A 17,288-nucleotide genomic window follows, 5' to 3' on the forward strand; every position below is an offset into this window, starting at 1 on the left:
TTGGCTTCTAGGTTTGATTTACATACAAAAAACCCCAAAACAACTTTATATCTTTTCTTTTATCCAGATTGTTTTTGATGAGAAGGAGCTACGGCGAGAAATCAGCCATGCAATCAAGAATGTCCACGGTGTCAGGCAAGTGGAATGGGACAAAAAACATCCTCCTCCCTTCGAAAAAGAAACTCAATAATTGCCTCTTTTCTGCTTCAACCTTAAATACTGCTGTAGCCACACACTTGATTTTCTCCCTTCATCAGAGCTTTTATTTTACTGCAATTCAAATTTCCATAATCAAGCCTTGGAATCATAGACTAAAAGTACCAATTAAAATTGGTGTATTCAGTAAGTGTTGTATGAGAATTTTAAATTTTTCTACTTTTCCTCAGTGTTCTTTCAATCCCTTTATCTCCTCACTGCAAAGCCACCCACTCCTTTTTTTGTTACTGCCTGCCAAAGTATTCGGTTATAATGCGATTTTGTGTTACATGTATCTGTATTAGCTGCATTTGTGTTGTTGTGTATTCCTTAATGAAAATCTTCTGTCTGTCTTATCTCATTTGTCCTTGTGTGTTTTTAATTATACGCACATTCGGCCGTCTTTGGCACTTCATCTCCACTTCTCCTGTCATGTTTGTCAGTATTTACTTAGTATTTTTTTATTTTATTAAAATTTTTTTTTGGGGGGGGGGGGGGGGGTGTCTCATCGTGTGTGTGTGTGTGTGTGTGTGTGTGTGTGTGTGTATAAATTATATTTTATTTATTTATTTTTTTTACCAACATCTCTGTTAACTGTCCCATCTGTCTGCCGCTGTGCCTCTGTCTCTCTGTGCATCCTCAGAACGGGACTGTTCACTCCAGACCTGGCGTTTGAGGCCATCGTGAAAAAGCAGATCGTTAAGCTGAAAACGCCCTGTCTCAAATGTATCGATCTGGTCATTCAGGAGCTCATCAACACAGTCAGGCAGTGCACCAACAAGGTACTGCAGGTGGTCCAGCATCTCCCGACCCAGAGACATTGGGCGGGGGAAAGCATGGGTGTGCCAGAGGGTGAACTGACACGGGACATTAGCATCTTCTTAGAAGATGTAGAGAAGCCTCTGCTAAGCTACCAGTGTTTATAAGGAGGATAAAGAGGAAAGTTCTGTGCAGTTTGCCCTGGCTTCACCCAGCCCCATGAGCTCTGTGTGCAGGCAGCGCTGTCGTGTTTTGGAGTGTTGTGACGGGTAACGTGTTGTTGTGGATAAGAGATGTTTTCTGGACTGAACATCTCAAGTCTCTCCTGGACAAGCTGCAGGTCTCACAACTCGATGCAGAATGCCAGTGAAATATAGGGTGGTCTGTAAGGTGCAAATTTGGCATTAGTCATCACCATATTCACCTCATTTAAGAGCGACTAGCTAGTGAAGGAAGAGATGTGAAGTATACCTGCAGCTTGTCTTTAACCGCTGCTTGGTTTTGTCTGTTTGTGCCTAGAAATGACTAACTGAACAACAACTTCTCTTTTTATTTCCTCTTTTTTCCCTTTCCTCTCTTTTCAATTTTTCTTTCTTCAATTCCTGCCTCCTGCTGTCTCTCTACCTCCTTAACCAAATTCAATCGACCCAATGACCTCTCAGAACGGGGCTCTTCACCCCTGACCTGGCTTTCGAGGCGATTGTCAAAAAGCAGATCCTCAAACTCAAAGAGCCCAGCCTTAAATGTGTGGACCTGGTGGTTTCTGAGCTCACCGCACTCGTCATGAAGTGTGCAGTTAAGGTAACCAGGGACACACCAGCCAGGAAGATGGCATTTAAAAAAAGGGATTCATTTTCTTTGTAAATGTGTATCACCGTCATCGAGTTTTCACCCCAGTGAAATCAACTCCAGACAACTCTTTGCCACCACACCATCTGTGTCCACTGCATTGAATGTGTGCATCCTCCCCCTGCCGTCTTCGTACTTTTAGAAGTTGCCACGCCATTTGGCATCTTCTTGGCGCGTCAGATTTGCTCACATTTGAAATATTAAACACAACTATAAATTTCCACCAGCTGTCTCCCACGTGCTGCTGGACCTAAGCATCAGCTCATTAGAGCATTTTTTCCCCCCCACCTCCACATTGCTTCTGGTCTGTCTGAGCAGAGGCGAGCCCACCGCTGCTCCCTTTCTGACCCACATGACAGACTGACATTCTGTTATCTGCTGAACCGGATGGAAAGGGAACAATGTGAGTCGGGGTGGGGGAGCTGAGATGATATTCAGAGCCCTAAGGGCTCTGTGGGTGCTGTGACAGCTTGAATGAAGCGTTTCCATAGCAACAACTCTACACTACCATCTTGTGGACAGATGAAGGCTCTGCATCTAAAGACATGATTTAAAAAAAAAAAAAAAAAAATCTGCTCTGTTACCCAGGCATCCATAGTCCCTGTCTTTTTCTCTGCCTCACCCACCCTGCTATTTCTCATCCAGTCTTCATTAATATAACTACTACAGTCAGCTAGAGACGACTGTTTTACACACACTCACAAAAATACAGGATTATGCCAACAACAAATATCGAGTGCGACAAAATTGGATCTTTTGTGAAGTCATCTCTGGCTGATTCTGCCACCTTATATAACAGACGGTCATTGTGGCTTTAAAGTCTGTTTATGTGCGTGTGCTGGATTGTGATTGCCTGGATATGTGTGACACTGCAATGTCACTTGACTATCTCTTTCCCTTTTCTTTGTTTCCTACTTATTTTCACTTCTCACTCCTGTTTCTCTCTGATACTTATTGGTAAGTCTTATTAAGCTCAAGCTCACATGTAAGTGTGCATGTGTCTCAGTTCAAGGCCGCAGTTATGTGTTTTTGTTGCCTTTCAGCTCAACTCCTACCCCAGACTGAGAGAGGAGACTGAGAGAATTGTCACAACTCATGTCAGAGAAAGAGAAGGGAAGGCCAAGGACCAGGTGAGATGCTGGCATGCTGATTAAACATTAGTTATCATTTTTCACGTGCAAAAAATGCATCTACAGTTCCTGTGTAACCTCAGTCCAGTAGTTGTATGTTTGTTTTTTTTAAACCTGTCCTGTCAAACTTTTTTTTTTTCTTTTCTTTGTTGTGCCGAACATATTTTTGCTTTCCCAAGTAGAGCACAGTAGACTGTGTATGCTATTTTATTTATTTACGTTATTATTCATATTAATGTCCTGTGGTTGTTACGCTGGAGCAGACTGGGGGTAAAGGCCAGATAGGTGAAAGATGAGAGAAGAAAGCAGAGAACTAGAAAAAGAAAAGAGAGAAGGGAAAAAATAGCAAAGAATGGGATCGGGAGGGGGGTCGAGAGTGAAGTAAACAGACACGCTGGGTCTCCAACTGCTGTTTCTGTAACAAAGCACACACTGATGATACATGGCACCAAAAAGACAAAACAGAGGGAGGTACACAAACAGATATACCATTTTGCTGACAGAGAGAAAGACGGAGACAGACAGGGAGAAAGACAGAGACCCTCCAAGGGGGCAGGTTAGCAAACACACCAAAATGCCCAGTCACGCACCCCAGAGCCACCAAGCGCACGAGGGGGGAGGGGGAGGGGGGGGAGTGACACATGAAGTTATGATATAAGTATAATTAATAAATATTATAGTTTGTAATGTGAAGAAGTTCATAGTTATTGTTTTTTACTGTTATTATTGTATTACATTGTTGCTTTTTAATACCATTTTTATATTGTTAAGCACTTTGTGCAGCATCGGCTGTTTGAAATGTGCTATATAAATAAATTTGACCTTGACCTTAACATTTTAACACCTAGCATTAACTGTATCAATGACTCATCGAGCATTTTTAGTTTCTACATCTGCTGATCTTCCATCTGAAACACGAAGAAGCACATTTTTCCTTTTTAAAAACACCCTTAATCTCCCTGCAATTCTTTATCGGTAATTTAAGGTCATGCTATGCTAGTTGGCCTCTTGGTGTCTGCATGCATTCTTCCCAGTGACGCACAACCATGTTATAAAATGTTTTGTCTCAAGTCTATTCATATTTGTGGTTATCAGAGCTGCAGGTGGATGCATACATTTAAGAAAAAAAAACAGATGCCTGTTATATCCTGTATATTATAACACTGCATGCATTATCAGGTTTTTTTTTTCCATAAGGTTTGCAACTGTGTGTGTGTGTGTATGTGTAGTCCTAGTCATCATTGGTATTTAGTGCTGCAAGTGAATTCGTAACTGATAGTTTGACCAAATGAGTCAACATAGATTCTAATCTCTTTAATATTCAGGGGAAAAAAGTTTAATTGGCCACATGTGCTTTAAATATATTCCAACTTCCTGTTAATTTGACTCATTTCTGCTAAATTTTCACAGAAATCTGGCTTCTGAGAGAGAAGGAAAAACGTATTTATTTCGTTTCAGGTTTAAATTGTCCACGCTAGAGTTTCAGTCCTGGTAGCAACACTTTTAACCAGAAATCAAAACAAGTTGAGCTGAAATTCCTATTCTCAACTCCACTGCATCACTAATGCAGTACTGATGGGCTGTATCACAATGACTGTGTGAATTTAGTTTTAAATGTCAGGGTTTATTTTTGTTCAGTGTGTAATATCACAAGGGAGACTTTCTATTTTGTGCTCACTGTAATTGGTGTTTAATTGTGACCTCTCCCTCTTAATCATAACTTTCTGCTAAGGTTCTGCTGCTGATTGACATTGAGCTGTCCTACATCAACACCAACCATGAGGACTTCATAGGCTTTGCTAAGTAAGTACCCCTCTCACCTCCACCTTCTCCAGCCCAATTTACAGCCTGCTGTCTGTGACAAGTGTCTCACTGAGGGCAAGTTTGATGAACTTTAATTTGCCTTTTGTCCGAACGTGTGGTTCCATTGATTTTTTTTTTTTCTTGATTTTTTTTTTTTTAAAAAAAGAAAAGACATGTAATACGATAACTTTCAGCAATCAATACGCATGCAATCCAGCTCTCACTTTAGACCCTTGACAATCACTGCACTGCTCCTGATTCCAGTCATTTCCTATAATAAGTTTGTGTCCATAGATGATTGTCTGAAAATGCTAGCCAAGGCACTATGTAGCTTGTTTTCCCTTCCATAGTTTTCCGTGGTGTCTGTCATATAAATGGCACGCACACAGCAGTCTGGCTCACAGCTCTGCACACTTTCAGTAGAATGTGCATGTGTCGTATACTGATTAACTATGAGAGAGTAAACCCGTTGGTTTGGTTTGAAATTGGAGAGTGAAGTAATTATGCATTTTTAGAGAAACTAGTTTCTGCTCTCTAGTTTCTAGTCACATGGTTGTGGAGAAGTCCCAATGAAAAGCAGAGGAGCGATAGATGGGGTAAAGATTACTGGAGTCAACAGCAAGTCGATGAGTGGGTAAAGACTTCACAAAAAGTGTTAGTTTGTGTCAAATCAAAGTAGGCGGCTTAAGCCAAACCGAACATCCGTGTTACCTCCCGCTGATGGTATTGGATGTTAGCAAGCTTACAGGGTTGCAGTTGGATGATTTGGACTATTGAGTGCAGAGCTCCAGCTTATAATTACATACATGTTGTAAACTACTGTGCCTCAGTGTGCAGCATGCCAATTAGTCATTTAGCACATATCTCTCCCTCTCAGTAAAGTGGATGTTACATTGATCAAGGTCACTTTAGATGCCGACTTCTCCCCACTGCATGCAGCATTACTTGCTGAGCCTCCAAACAAAGTCAAGCATGCTCGGTTGCTTGACTATAAACACTACTTATGTTGGCAATGAAGAGAGAAAGTGCTGACGTTTTACTGCATTGACTTTAGATGCTTTTGTGCACTGGAAACTAATTTGCACATTGCAAAGTGTTCACTGCGTTTGTGGTATATCCCTAAGCAGTTTGTGGTTGAATTCGTGTTCTTTTTAGCATAGTAGTTACAGTAGCATGTAGTTGAGTGACGCTTCCCTGCTCTGTGTGGGTTGTTTCATTGACCAATAACAAAGCAAGCCCCAGAGTGTGTGCGTGTGTGAAGGTTTATCCTCTGCATGGCAAGCGGATTGATGAAACTTGTCGGCGGTAAGCAAGGGCTGTTTAACGGTTCTCATGACATCACTTTCAGTCTTGACTACAGAAGGCTGGATGATGGTAGCTCCCCAGTGTACGGCAACAACAGGTGGGCAAACAGAAAAGATTGAGGGTTTTGTCTTATAGCATTTGTAAGACCATTATAGTCCCCATGTAGTGCAAATTCTTCCCCAGCCTACTTCCACATCCATGTGTGTATGTATTGGTTCAATAATAATGACGCCATGAACATCTTAGGTAAACCCACACAAGTCACTTGTGAATACTTGTGTATTTTAGAGATGTGGTATAAGGTGTGTTGTGATCTCTTTATGTGATGACAGTGCTCAGCAGAGGAACACGGCTGCGAACAAGAAGAGGGCCATACCGAACCAGGTATGTTTGCTCGGTCAGCTTTTCACCAATCCCAGATTTAATCTTCCTTTACTGACGCCTCCCATTACCAACCTGTTAATAAACCTAGTGAGCATACCTGACATAACTTAGCAGTGATAAAGACCCTTGGCCATTAATCTATCTTGACCTACCTAACTGTTAATGACACTGACTGTATCCAGTCCCAATCTTTTCTAATCCTCATGTTCAACTGGCTGGTCTTTGCCAATATTGTTACAAAGCTGGTACCTCTCCTTTTCTATTTTATTCAGTGTTTTGTTGAAAAGTTTGTTTAAATTGTAAAGTGTATTTGAGGCAATTTTTAATATGATTGTATTCCCGCTAATTAGCCTCAATGGCATTTTCAGTAAGGGGAGAGTTGCCTTAGTGAACTTAAAGAAGACCCTGCTTCACTGCTTTATTGTTATTTATTTATTTATTTTTAACGAGCATTTGTCTCTGGCTGTTATTAATTGCTGTTTGCATGTGATCTAGGCATGATGGTGTGAAGCAAAGTAGCAATTGATCCCCAAATTATATTGATTGTTTTGCCTTCCCATTAACTCACAAGCATCCTTTGCTACAGAATACAGAATGTGCATGGATCCTGCACCTATCAACTGAGCAACAAATATGACATAACCAAATTGTGGTATACTTGAAGTAATTCTAATTGCATGTAATTCTCTTGCTCTCTCTTTCTCTCTATACCTCTTTCTCCTCTCTCTTCATCTTCCTTTCTCTGGTTGCCAAATGGATTTCCTCTGTTTTCCTCCTGTGTGTGTGCACTTCCTTCAAACTGTCATTCCTGCCATTTTACCATCTTCTTTTCAACCTTCCTCATTACTGCTTCACTCCTCTTCTTCTCCTCTTTCCTCCTACATCTTGTCCTTCATCTTCATTTCTTTGCTTCCTTACCTTATTTATTTTGGCTTTGATTTTATACTACTCCCCCCTTTTTTTTTTTTTTTTTTTTTTTTTTTTTTGCTTTAATCTCCCCCCTCCCCCCTTCCTGTTACTGCAGGGTGAGATTCTGGTAAGTACCCCTCAAACCCACACCCTGCCCGGGGCAGTAGGGGTAACTCATGCAGAAGAACTGAGGCCATCACAGAAAGGTCAGCTGGTATAGTTAGGCTTCAAAAACAGGCTGCTATGAAATAACTGTTTAAACAGCTAGCTATAGCAAATAGCACTTTATACTTTCATCATAATGAATTGTTGTACCTCTCTGCAGCTTGACGCACTAGGAGAGGTCTTCGAGGAAAAGGTAGAGTCTCAGGACTGACTTAAAGTGATATCAATTACAATTCTGACATCAGCACGTAGTCCAGTAATTTGGACTGTCTTTAGAGTAACACTCGGCACATTGACTTCTGTAATTCATCACTTTAATATGACAGTAATTGTCATTAATTCTACATTTTGGTTGCTACTAACATTTTCTCTATTGAATAATATGAAAAAGATATGAATTATTTTGTGCCCATAAAGGCTTTTGGCACTTGGCAGTGCTTTGTTCTCTCTGTTAAGGACCAGAGAAAGATAACAAGGAACTCTTCCACCAGTAACCGTGGAGGCGTCAGTTCTCCTGTCCTTGGGTTTTTACCTCTGCTGCTGCCTCATGCATGGTGACTCAAAAGTTTGCCTTGTGGAAATCATCCGAAGTGTCGCTGGGGACAAAATGGGTATTGAGAGTGGAACAAATAATAATAATAATAATAATAATTACTCATTTCCTTTATGGATTGGTTGTTAGATTAAATTCATTACATTCTAAAAGATACCTTCTTACTAATCAAAGCTGTATTTGTACTATGATTGATTATGACTTTGGGATTTCTTTAATTAAATGAAATGTTTTGGGGGTTTTGGTCATTTTGATTTTCTTTTTTTAATATTTGACAAGACAAATTCAAAATGTCATTATTTTTATTTTTTTTACACCAATCCTATGAATTTCTTTCCTTTGACTCTGATGTAATCTAACACCTTTAATTAACCATTGCATCACAAAAATTTAGATTTAACTGACTACAGAAACAAGAACATCTCACCTGTGAAATCCTCACATCGCTTATGCAAGCTTACATTAAAACAGGAAGCAGTATTTCTACCTGCCTTAAATCCCCTGGATTTAAGTCCTTTTATTGCTCTGAAAAGTTACGTTATGTTCATGCCAAGGCAAACTACCACGACTAGCTTCTGCATTCCTAACTCCTCTCCCATGTTTATGTTGGCGCTTTTGAACCAATTAACCTTTATTTCCCATTGCTCACTCCAGTCCTCTCCTGGGTGGAAAAGGAGTGCAGGAGAGAGGTCTAAAGCAGGTTTTGAAATGGACATTTCCACTTAGATGCAGTCTGCAAAAAAGCACACTTCTCAAAGATAGTTTCACATACTGCACTTGAAATGCATGAAGCTCTGTGTGAGAAAATGGAGAGACCATGGTTACACTGGTTTCTCCATAATGCATGGACTCTTCCTAAATTGATTCCCTCTCCAGCTCTCCACTTCAGATTTTTCTTTGCTTTTAAATTTTTTGTCCCGCTTGTGATCTCTGCTAACTCCGTCCATCTGCTTGGCTCTGTGTTTAATCTCCTTCGCTACAAATCACTTTTCCTTCTTTACCTCTTTCTTTTAAAATCAAGTAATTAACACTCTTTTCTCAAAGTTCAGCTAAACCCATTAACAATGCTGCTCTCTAACTTCCAGTGCATAGGCTAGGCTTTACTGACCCGCTGGCATTAACATACCACCGTCGACCTTTGGTTTTTGACTTTGTATCAGAGCAGCCATGCTGTGGGTACTATCAGGACCCATTTGGTCATTTCCTTACTGTGGACTATAGACAATGAGGCCTACATCCCTCTTTTCAACCTTGTAATGCTTTTGTATATAGTCATCCATATTACATGTGTATATACTAGATAAATGTGCATGTTTTTCTGTTCTTTAGTCACTCCATTTTGTCATAGTTTAGCATTTTCAGATTCTCTCTCTTTTGTGATACCTAGTTAAGTAAATTAGATTTGTTTAGGTACAATGTTTAATATGTACATAAAAAGAAAAAAACACAAACATACCAAGGCCCAGCAGGTAAGCGGGTAAGGTTTTATTGTTGTTAAATCCCATAATTAATGGAACTTTATGGGATCCACATTTCGCCAGTGCATGAACCTCATTGTTAAAGCTTTCCCTCAATCCTCCTGGTACCCCTCTCTCCCTACAACCCTTCTCCGTCATATTCTCCTGACCATACAGGTGATCAGGAAAGGCTGGCTAACCATCAACATCAGCATCATGAAAGGAGGCTCCAAGGAATACTGGTTTGTCCTGACTGCTGAGTCCCTGTCCTGGTACAAAAATGAGGAGGTGAGAAGAGTTGCTGTGTGGTTAAGACGCTGCTGCTAATATAAACTATCCCAAATGAGGATTTGGTGTCATTTCCCAGCCTAGCCTAACCAATGTGCAGACTACTGTTCAGCTGCAGCCTGATGAACAGGTAGTCTGAACACTGGGCAGGCGAGGTGGGGGTTGAGGGGTGAGAAGGACTCTGATGGGAGGAAGGACCCAGAGGTCATTACGTCTGCATGCTGCAACTGTAGGACCGAGGACACAAAGAGTAAATATTATCTCAGTAATCATACATATGAAGAAAAAGCCACGTGTATATAGGAACTGCTTATTACTAAAACAACAGAAAACTTAAAATTTTAGTTTTTTGTGTGAAAATGCAGCATTACATGAAACATTTTAACCATTACAACAATATGTTTAAAGTGACTCAGGCGAGTGACTCGTGCCAGCCCCTCTTGGCTAAACAGCAGTGTCTAAATATGTTTTGTAGAAAAGATATGTACTGAGTCTCGAATTCAAGGAAAGGAGACAAATGTTCACTCCAAGAAGCATGCGTGCCCTGATGGATAAACTTAAAATGATCAGACTTAACTGATTTAACTAAAATGAAAGTTTGAATACTTTTAATAGCATGAAATTCATAAAAAAAAAATCATCACATTGCTCACCCACTTGATCGTCCTTAGTTGTATCCATTCTTCCACCAAGATTATTATTATTATTTTTTTTTTTTTAAAAAGAAGTCATCATTTAAAATATATATACACACACACACACACACAAACGTTAACTGAAAGGGCGTCCTCACGTTGGTAGCCTTTTGTGAAAAGTCGAAGAGAAAGGAGCGGTACGATGGTGGAGGCAAACTGACGTGGCAGGCGGGCTGAAATGTTCCAGCCGGGATCTGACTTTGGAATTTGCAGGAAATCGTACTGGGTTACGGGGGCCAGAGCAGAGGGAGGGGGTGATTGTGTGTACAAGTGTGCATGTGTGTAGACACTTGTTCACATGAGTCAGCCTAAATGATTTAGGAATTGGGTGTATCTGTGCAAGTGCGTCGTTATGCACACGCACAAAGTTCAGTTTTATGTATTTGTTCGCTTTAGTCAGGCTTGTCTGTTTGTTTGTCTTTGCACGTGCAGTTAAAGACTTAGCCCCTGTTTTTTTTTTTTTCTTTTCTTTTTTTGCGAGTGTGTATGTGTCGTGAGGGCGGGGAATCATGAGGAACTGAGTGATGTAACTCTTGGGCCTGCACCCCGCTCTCTGTGGTTGTGCAGACATAAATGCTTCCAGATGTCTTTGCTCAACAGCGAAAGCTGGCACCCCATCCCCCTAGAGCTCCCTCATGCTCCTCCTCCTCACACTCATCATGCATTTCTTCATCCCACCAGCCTGGTGGTCGTCCACACAGAGGAAATGCATTCCATCATGTCTGCTCATTGGTGTCGAAGTATCAGAGCAACGCTCTGTGATTTTCATCTACAGCCTACAGTTGAAATCAGAGCTCTTCAACCCTACATAGTATGTAGGGGTTACACATCAAATCATTTAGAAGTTCTATAAGTAACATTTTTGAGTTAAGTGAAATATTCAAACAGAGAACATTTTCTGTGGTATTTAAAGAAAGCAAATGAAGAACTGAAAAAGAGTAAGGGTTTTTGTTTCCCACAGAGAAATTAGAATTTGAAAAGGCCTCCAAAGTTTGGGGGGAATACCAGAAAAATTTGATGCCATTAAGGACAAAGAAGGCTCTCTATAAAATCCCAACCTGATGAATAATTTTTCTACTAGTCTGCTTTGAGGAAAGCTTCATATGTTTTAGTACCATCGGTCATTTTCTGAAAACTTGACTCTGAAATTTATTTTTGAATTTTATTTGTTTTTCAATGCTTTTGTAAATTTCAGTAAATGTTATTCACATCATGAGAAATGTCTTGACTATTGGGAGGTTTAAAAAATTTATGTGTTAAAAAAAAGTCCTTATGTGTTCTCTGTTATATGTTCAAGGTTTGCCTGTTATTATTACTTTGTGTCGTGTGTAAAAACGTTTTTTTTCTCATGCTAGGAAAAAGAAAAGAAGTATATGCTTCCCTTGGATAACCTGAAGCTCAGAGATGTTGAGAAAGGCTTTATGTCCACAAAGCACATCTTTGCAATCTTCAACACTGAACAGAGGTCAGTCGTGTTAATAATAAAACCCGTACTTGTTGACCGGTATTCCTGCAGGCCTATCTTTTCCTTGTGTGTGCATGAATTTGTGTATTGGAGTGAGGCTACACACAGCCACTTGTTTATCTCTACAGGAACGTGTACAAGGATCTTCGCCAAATAGAACTGGCATGTGATACTCAGGACGATGTGGACAGCTGGAAAGCGTCTTTCCTCAGGGCTGGAGTTTATCCAGAAAAGGACCAGGTATGTAACAAAGTATTTCTGTTTGACTGGTTCTTTTCCATTAAAGAACCAGAAAGCATTCATAATCAAGCACAGAGTTTGGACTTACTGTGCAACTATAAACACTCTATAGCGCTTTTTCTCTCTTTACATTTTCAGGAGAATTTTCATATCTGCTCCTATTACAGGAAGTAGATGTGTGTAGGCTATAATTCTGCTTCATCTTTGCTGTTTTGTGTTTTGATGTTGTGGTTAAGGAGGAGAATGAAGAGCCTTGCCCTGCAGATACATTCTCCATGGATCCTCAGTTGGAACGGCAGGTGGAAACCATACGCAACCTGGTGGACTCGTACATCAGCATCATAAACAAATCTATCAGAGATCTTGTGCCCAAGACCATCATGCATCTCATGATCAACAGCGTAAGTTCAGCAGTTCTCACCACCAGACCAAAGTAATTGACTAGACTCGAAATACGCTAGAAGTAGAGTTATCCAATCACATTGGAAAATTTCTTTTGGGGGGAAGGGTTTGTTTTTATAAGTTGGGCATAGCAGTGTGCAATTTCTCTGACGGAGCAGTGATCATGTTGCGGTGGGCCATACTGTGGGAAGTGACATGCGTATTTAAGTTACAAAGTTATGCAGTTGCACCATGAAATGGGTTCAATCGGTTGATAGTTGCAGAAAACAGTTGGTGCCCACACCCATACTGTGTAATGCCTGAAAGGTGTGGTGTTTTCCAGCACTATTCAACCATCGGAAATACAATATGAGAAGAATATATATCCCGACAGTGTCTGCATGTTCTGGGTCTGTTACTGCAACACTGCACTGTATTTCACTTAGAGCTTAATTGGCTTCTTTTCTGCAGATTCTCTATGACAGCCACTTCATACAGTGCATAATACATTCAAGCACAGTTTCTGGTTAAAGCGGATCCTAATTGTGAGGATATGTCCTGTGAAAAATGCCAACAGTAACTGTATCTCAACCTAAACTTTAAATGAGAGCATGTACTATTGCAACACTCTGCATGTCCTAAAATATTGCACTTCCACACAGTATCCCTCCTACGCACTCAAAGTGTATTTCTGTGAACTGTGGGAGGACGTAGCATGTTTTTTACTAGTTCTGTTGATCGTTGTCTTTCTTAAAACAAGCTTTTAATTGTACTTACAGTACTAAGTGTATTTGCTGTAGAACTATGGAGAACAGTTTTTAGTTTTCTTGTTTTTTGTTATTGGCATTAGTCGTGCATTTTATTTTGACACAAGTTCCTAAACCTGAAGCAATTAAGAGAATTTATGAGGCATCCTCACAGTAACTTGCCCACTGTCCATTTATTCTGATTTATTATTTTAGTGAGCCTACTTTGACATCTTCTAGCAGTCCAGCAACTACACATACACACACTTGTAACAAACTCCTACACGACTGTCTAGTAAGCAGCTCTTTTGCCAAGACTTTCAAATATTTTTGGTCACAGATCTATGCGTATTTTTCTTTTATGAGTAAGTATTAACCCCATAATATCTTATTAATTGGAACCACATACTACAGCCATTTTCCTGCTCCATATCTAAAGATTCTGTCTTGATTAATATGTCCTCCTTATAGGCGAAGGACTTCATCCACTCAGAGCTTCTGGCCTACCTCTATTCATCTGGGGATCAGAACATCCTGATGGAGGAGTCGGCTGACCAGGCCCAGCGTAGAGACGAAATGCTGCGCATGTATCATGCACTCAAGGAAGCACTGGTCATTATTGGCGACATCAGTGCCAACACAATTTCCACCCCAGTACCGCCACCTGTAAATGACTCCTGGATGCAGGAAGCCAGGTGAGGGTTAACGGGGTGTGAATGTAATAGTTGAAACACTCTTTCTCTAATCACACAGGAGAATTCATGTGATCTTTGTGTTGGTTTTCATTTTCCTTTCCGTTTGTCATGCACTAAACTTTTTCTCAGTCCGACCGCTCAGCGCAGGCCAACTCCTACATCATCCCAACCCCCCAGCCGTCCACCTGCTGTGAGGGGACCAACACCAGGACCTCCCTTGAACCCTTCCCCTGCATTTGGAGCACCACTCAATCCCTCCCCGGCCTTTGGTGCACCCCCAATCCCCTCCCGCCCAGGCCCGCCCATCAATGCCTTCAATAGCAGTCAGGATCCCTTCAGTGCACCCCCACAGATCCCCTCCCGGCCTGCTCGTGTCCCTCCCAATATTCCCAGGTAAGTTTTATGATGTGACCAGCAATGCGTGGAAGGTGTTACTGTGATTTTTGTCGCACAGACTCTCTAACACTTTGTCTTTGACGTCACATCATCGTGTTTCTTTCGAGAGTTCCAGGCATGGTTTGTGGTTTGTCTGTCGTTTGTATACATACCTATTATTTCTGTATGCGTCATTCTTTCCTGAGTCTCAAGTTTCTCTTTGTCACTCTTCTTCCGTTCTTCTCTCTCTTCTGCTTCTGTTTGGGAAGTTTGGTTTCTTCACTGCCTCTTTGAGAGCACATCTCACTTCTTGTCCTGGTTTTTCTCTCCTCGTTACAGCCGAAGACCCCCTGGTGCTCCTTCTCACCGGCCCACCATTATTCGCCCTGCTGAGCCCTCCCTGCTAGACTAGACCTGTGGCCGAGTCCACCTAAGAGTGTGTGTATTTGTGTGTGGATGTGTGTATCTGCACAATATAGGCAGGGGCGGGGGCTCAAGGGGAGGGGCTGACTGATAGTAGTGCATAACATGCAACATCCAGCCGCATTGATGTCTGTTCAAGCAATGTTAATAAGCTGCTAATAATGTGTTTATAAATGCGCAGGAAAGAAAGCAAGCCCTTAACCACTTGAATATTGCATTTGACTGCTCTAAAAGAGGAAAACAAATGGCTCATCTGTGAGATGCATTCAGCTTCTGTCATTAGGAGATGATGTGTCAGATTCAATATTTTTTAAATGTAATAACTGGTTAATTTCCTTTACAGTTTATTTCCTGGCAAGGTTCTCAGCAGAAGTACATTTATTAAGTTATTAACTGGTACAGGCTGGGTTTTTCTCTCCCCTCCGCCCTACTTTTTTTCCCCTTCAAAATAAGCCTGGACGTTCAAGTCTAGGTTGGTCTTTGTAATATACACCCATAACCAGCTGTTCTCTCGGGTCTCCTGATTTCATATTGGAAAAGCAATGGCTTATTATCACTGTTCTTTTTTCTTCCCTTGTGTTGCTTTATTTGAGTGAATTTGTCCTTTTTAAATGACAGTTATACATGTAGCTTTAAAATGAAATCTTAATCTCAACAGAGTGTAAAAACAAAGAAAAAAAAAGATACAGAGCAGGGTTGTTTGACACTGAGAGAAATAGCTTCGGTTCCTCCTTCAACTATTATTTTCCTCAATGAAATGTTATTCATTGACCGTTATAATCCAAGCACTTCTAACCGCCTAGCCTTACATTAAGCCACTCATAGCAGGGATGCTGTAGCTTGTTACCATAACACTATGCACAAAAGTCCGGGGGGAGGGGTGGGATGGATGCTGTCTGCACTTTCTGGGAAGCTTTCTCCACTAATTTGGAGATGATCACGTCTTGAATTTTAATCCTTCTAGTCTCAGTCATACCTCAGTGAGGCCTACAGCCTTGGAGGAGAGTTAATTCCTGGATTAGCGGATTTAAATAGAACGGCGCACACGGTACAGTTTTCTCTCGGAGAGGATAAAACTTGATGAAGCTGAGGGGTGTGTGGACAGATCTGTGATTCAGAGCGTAAAGGTGGTATTAAGTATAGATCAGATGTTACGTCTCTGTCTGGGCTTAATTTTCAAGGAAATTTTCTCTCACTTATGCTTCCATGCATAAAATGATCCTGTATATAGCTGGCCTATTCTGGGGAGTTAGCTTATCTCTCATTTTATTATAGGGTACATGACAAAGCATGCTATCGATCATAATCCAAGCCCAAAATGTCAAAATACAACGGTAGTCATCAAATTAAAGAAAGCACTAGCACTCATTTCATAGATTAGACTTCAATAAAGGTGGGAAAAGAGATTATTTCATTGTGCTTTATTTAAAATCTGGGCATTTTTTTTTATTTTTTATTTTCCCCCATTTCTTTTGATGCTTTGGTAGCAATTGTATCATCTCTGTACAGGTATGTTCAACTCAGCCCCCCAGCTTCGCCTGGACTGTTACTTGGGGTTTTGCTACAGGGATTATCTGTCTAAACTTGGACGTGCACTTGGTTCAGCTGTGATTATTTGATGATGATCTTTTGATTGCTCTTTGAACGTATTTGACCATAATAAAAAAAAATATATATATATTTTTAAGTCTTTAAGGGGAAATTGGGAGTTACATTGGGCACTTGTTTTCTGTTTTTTTTTTGTTTGATCAGTAGTGGTGAGCAGGTGCTTGGATTTGTGGTTTACAAAGGCACATCCTGTCAAGAGAAGCTCCCTAAGATGGTAGTCTGCTTCAAGGAAAGATGATTAATTAGCCAGACTGACAAATCAAAAAGCTGTTTTAAAAAAAAAAAAAAAAAAATGCAGCAAGATCCCAAACCACTGCTTCTTGAGACAAAATGTGCCTTTTCTTCCTTTCTCAAGGTCTGGCTTTCAGTGACAGCACCAGGAAGAATAAAATATTCCTATCCGGTCTTTATACTGAAGATCTTTAATAATGGATCTTCCATACTCCCCATGGTACACAAATTTTAAACAACTAAAACAGATATTTATTGGTCTAGAGTTTAAATCTCTGTGATTGTCACTTAGACCTGCCCTTGGGAAGGCTAACCTGTAAATGGCTTGTCATATAGTGGGCTGTGAGCAAACTGCCTTTCTCCCTAATGGACGTACCCATCTTTCTTCGAACCCAACTCTCGGATCTGGAAGACGGGGATTGGAAACAACCTGCAAACATTTTTTTTTTCTTCAAACCTTGTCAAGTGCCTCTGTAGCAATTAATTGATTTGAATAAACAACATGAACGGATTTAGAAAGGCGAGTAAATAAAGAGGTGTTGTGTACAATAAAGGGACTGGCTCTGGTGGTTGGTGTCTGTTTGTGTCTTGTGTGGTCTTCTCTCTTTCTCTCAGATAATGTATAGAGCATT

The 17,288-nt window shown here is 40.7% G+C and overlaps 1 protein-coding gene across 8 annotated transcripts in view; it reads left to right on the forward strand.

Annotated features, from left to right (window-relative positions):
- Positions 1-17,288, forward strand: part of dnm2a (dynamin 2a) — a 33,181-nt gene that overhangs the window by 14,484 nt on the left and 1,409 nt on the right. The window contains exons 9-22 of one of the 8 annotated variants that reach the window (XM_086289463.1): positions 68-135; positions 839-977; positions 2,847-2,933; positions 4,666-4,736; positions 6,085-6,138; positions 6,374-6,425; positions 7,660-7,692; positions 9,687-9,797; positions 11,848-11,957; positions 12,086-12,197; positions 12,434-12,598; positions 13,796-14,019; positions 14,149-14,412; positions 14,734-17,225. In XM_086289463.1, coding sequence (XP_086145589.1) covers positions 68-135; positions 839-977; positions 2,847-2,933; positions 4,666-4,736; positions 6,085-6,138; positions 6,374-6,425; positions 7,660-7,692; positions 9,687-9,797; positions 11,848-11,957; positions 12,086-12,197; positions 12,434-12,598; positions 13,796-14,019; positions 14,149-14,412; positions 14,734-14,806 — 1,563 coding nt within the window. In that variant the 3' untranslated portion in view covers positions 14,807-17,225. Of the gene's footprint in view, positions 1-67; positions 136-838; positions 978-2,846; positions 2,934-4,665; positions 4,737-6,084; positions 6,139-6,373; positions 6,426-7,449; positions 7,462-7,659; positions 7,693-9,686; positions 9,798-11,847; positions 11,958-12,085; positions 12,198-12,433; positions 12,599-13,795; positions 14,024-14,148; positions 14,413-14,733; positions 17,226-17,288 lie in introns of those variants that run through there. The other 7 variants (XM_086289464.1, XM_086289467.1, XM_086289465.1 and 4 more) reach the window with 7 other exon arrangements.

Source organism: Aulonocara sp. 'chitande type north' Nkhata Bay, linkage group LG4 (genome assembly GCF_057382095.1).
Source record: "Aulonocara sp. 'chitande type north' Nkhata Bay isolate Kocher_YH1m ecotype deep benthic linkage group LG4, A_spYH_male_GT1.1, whole genome shotgun sequence".
NCBI classification, from domain to species: Eukaryota; Metazoa; Chordata; class Actinopteri; order Cichliformes; family Cichlidae; genus Aulonocara; species Aulonocara sp. 'chitande type north' Nkhata Bay.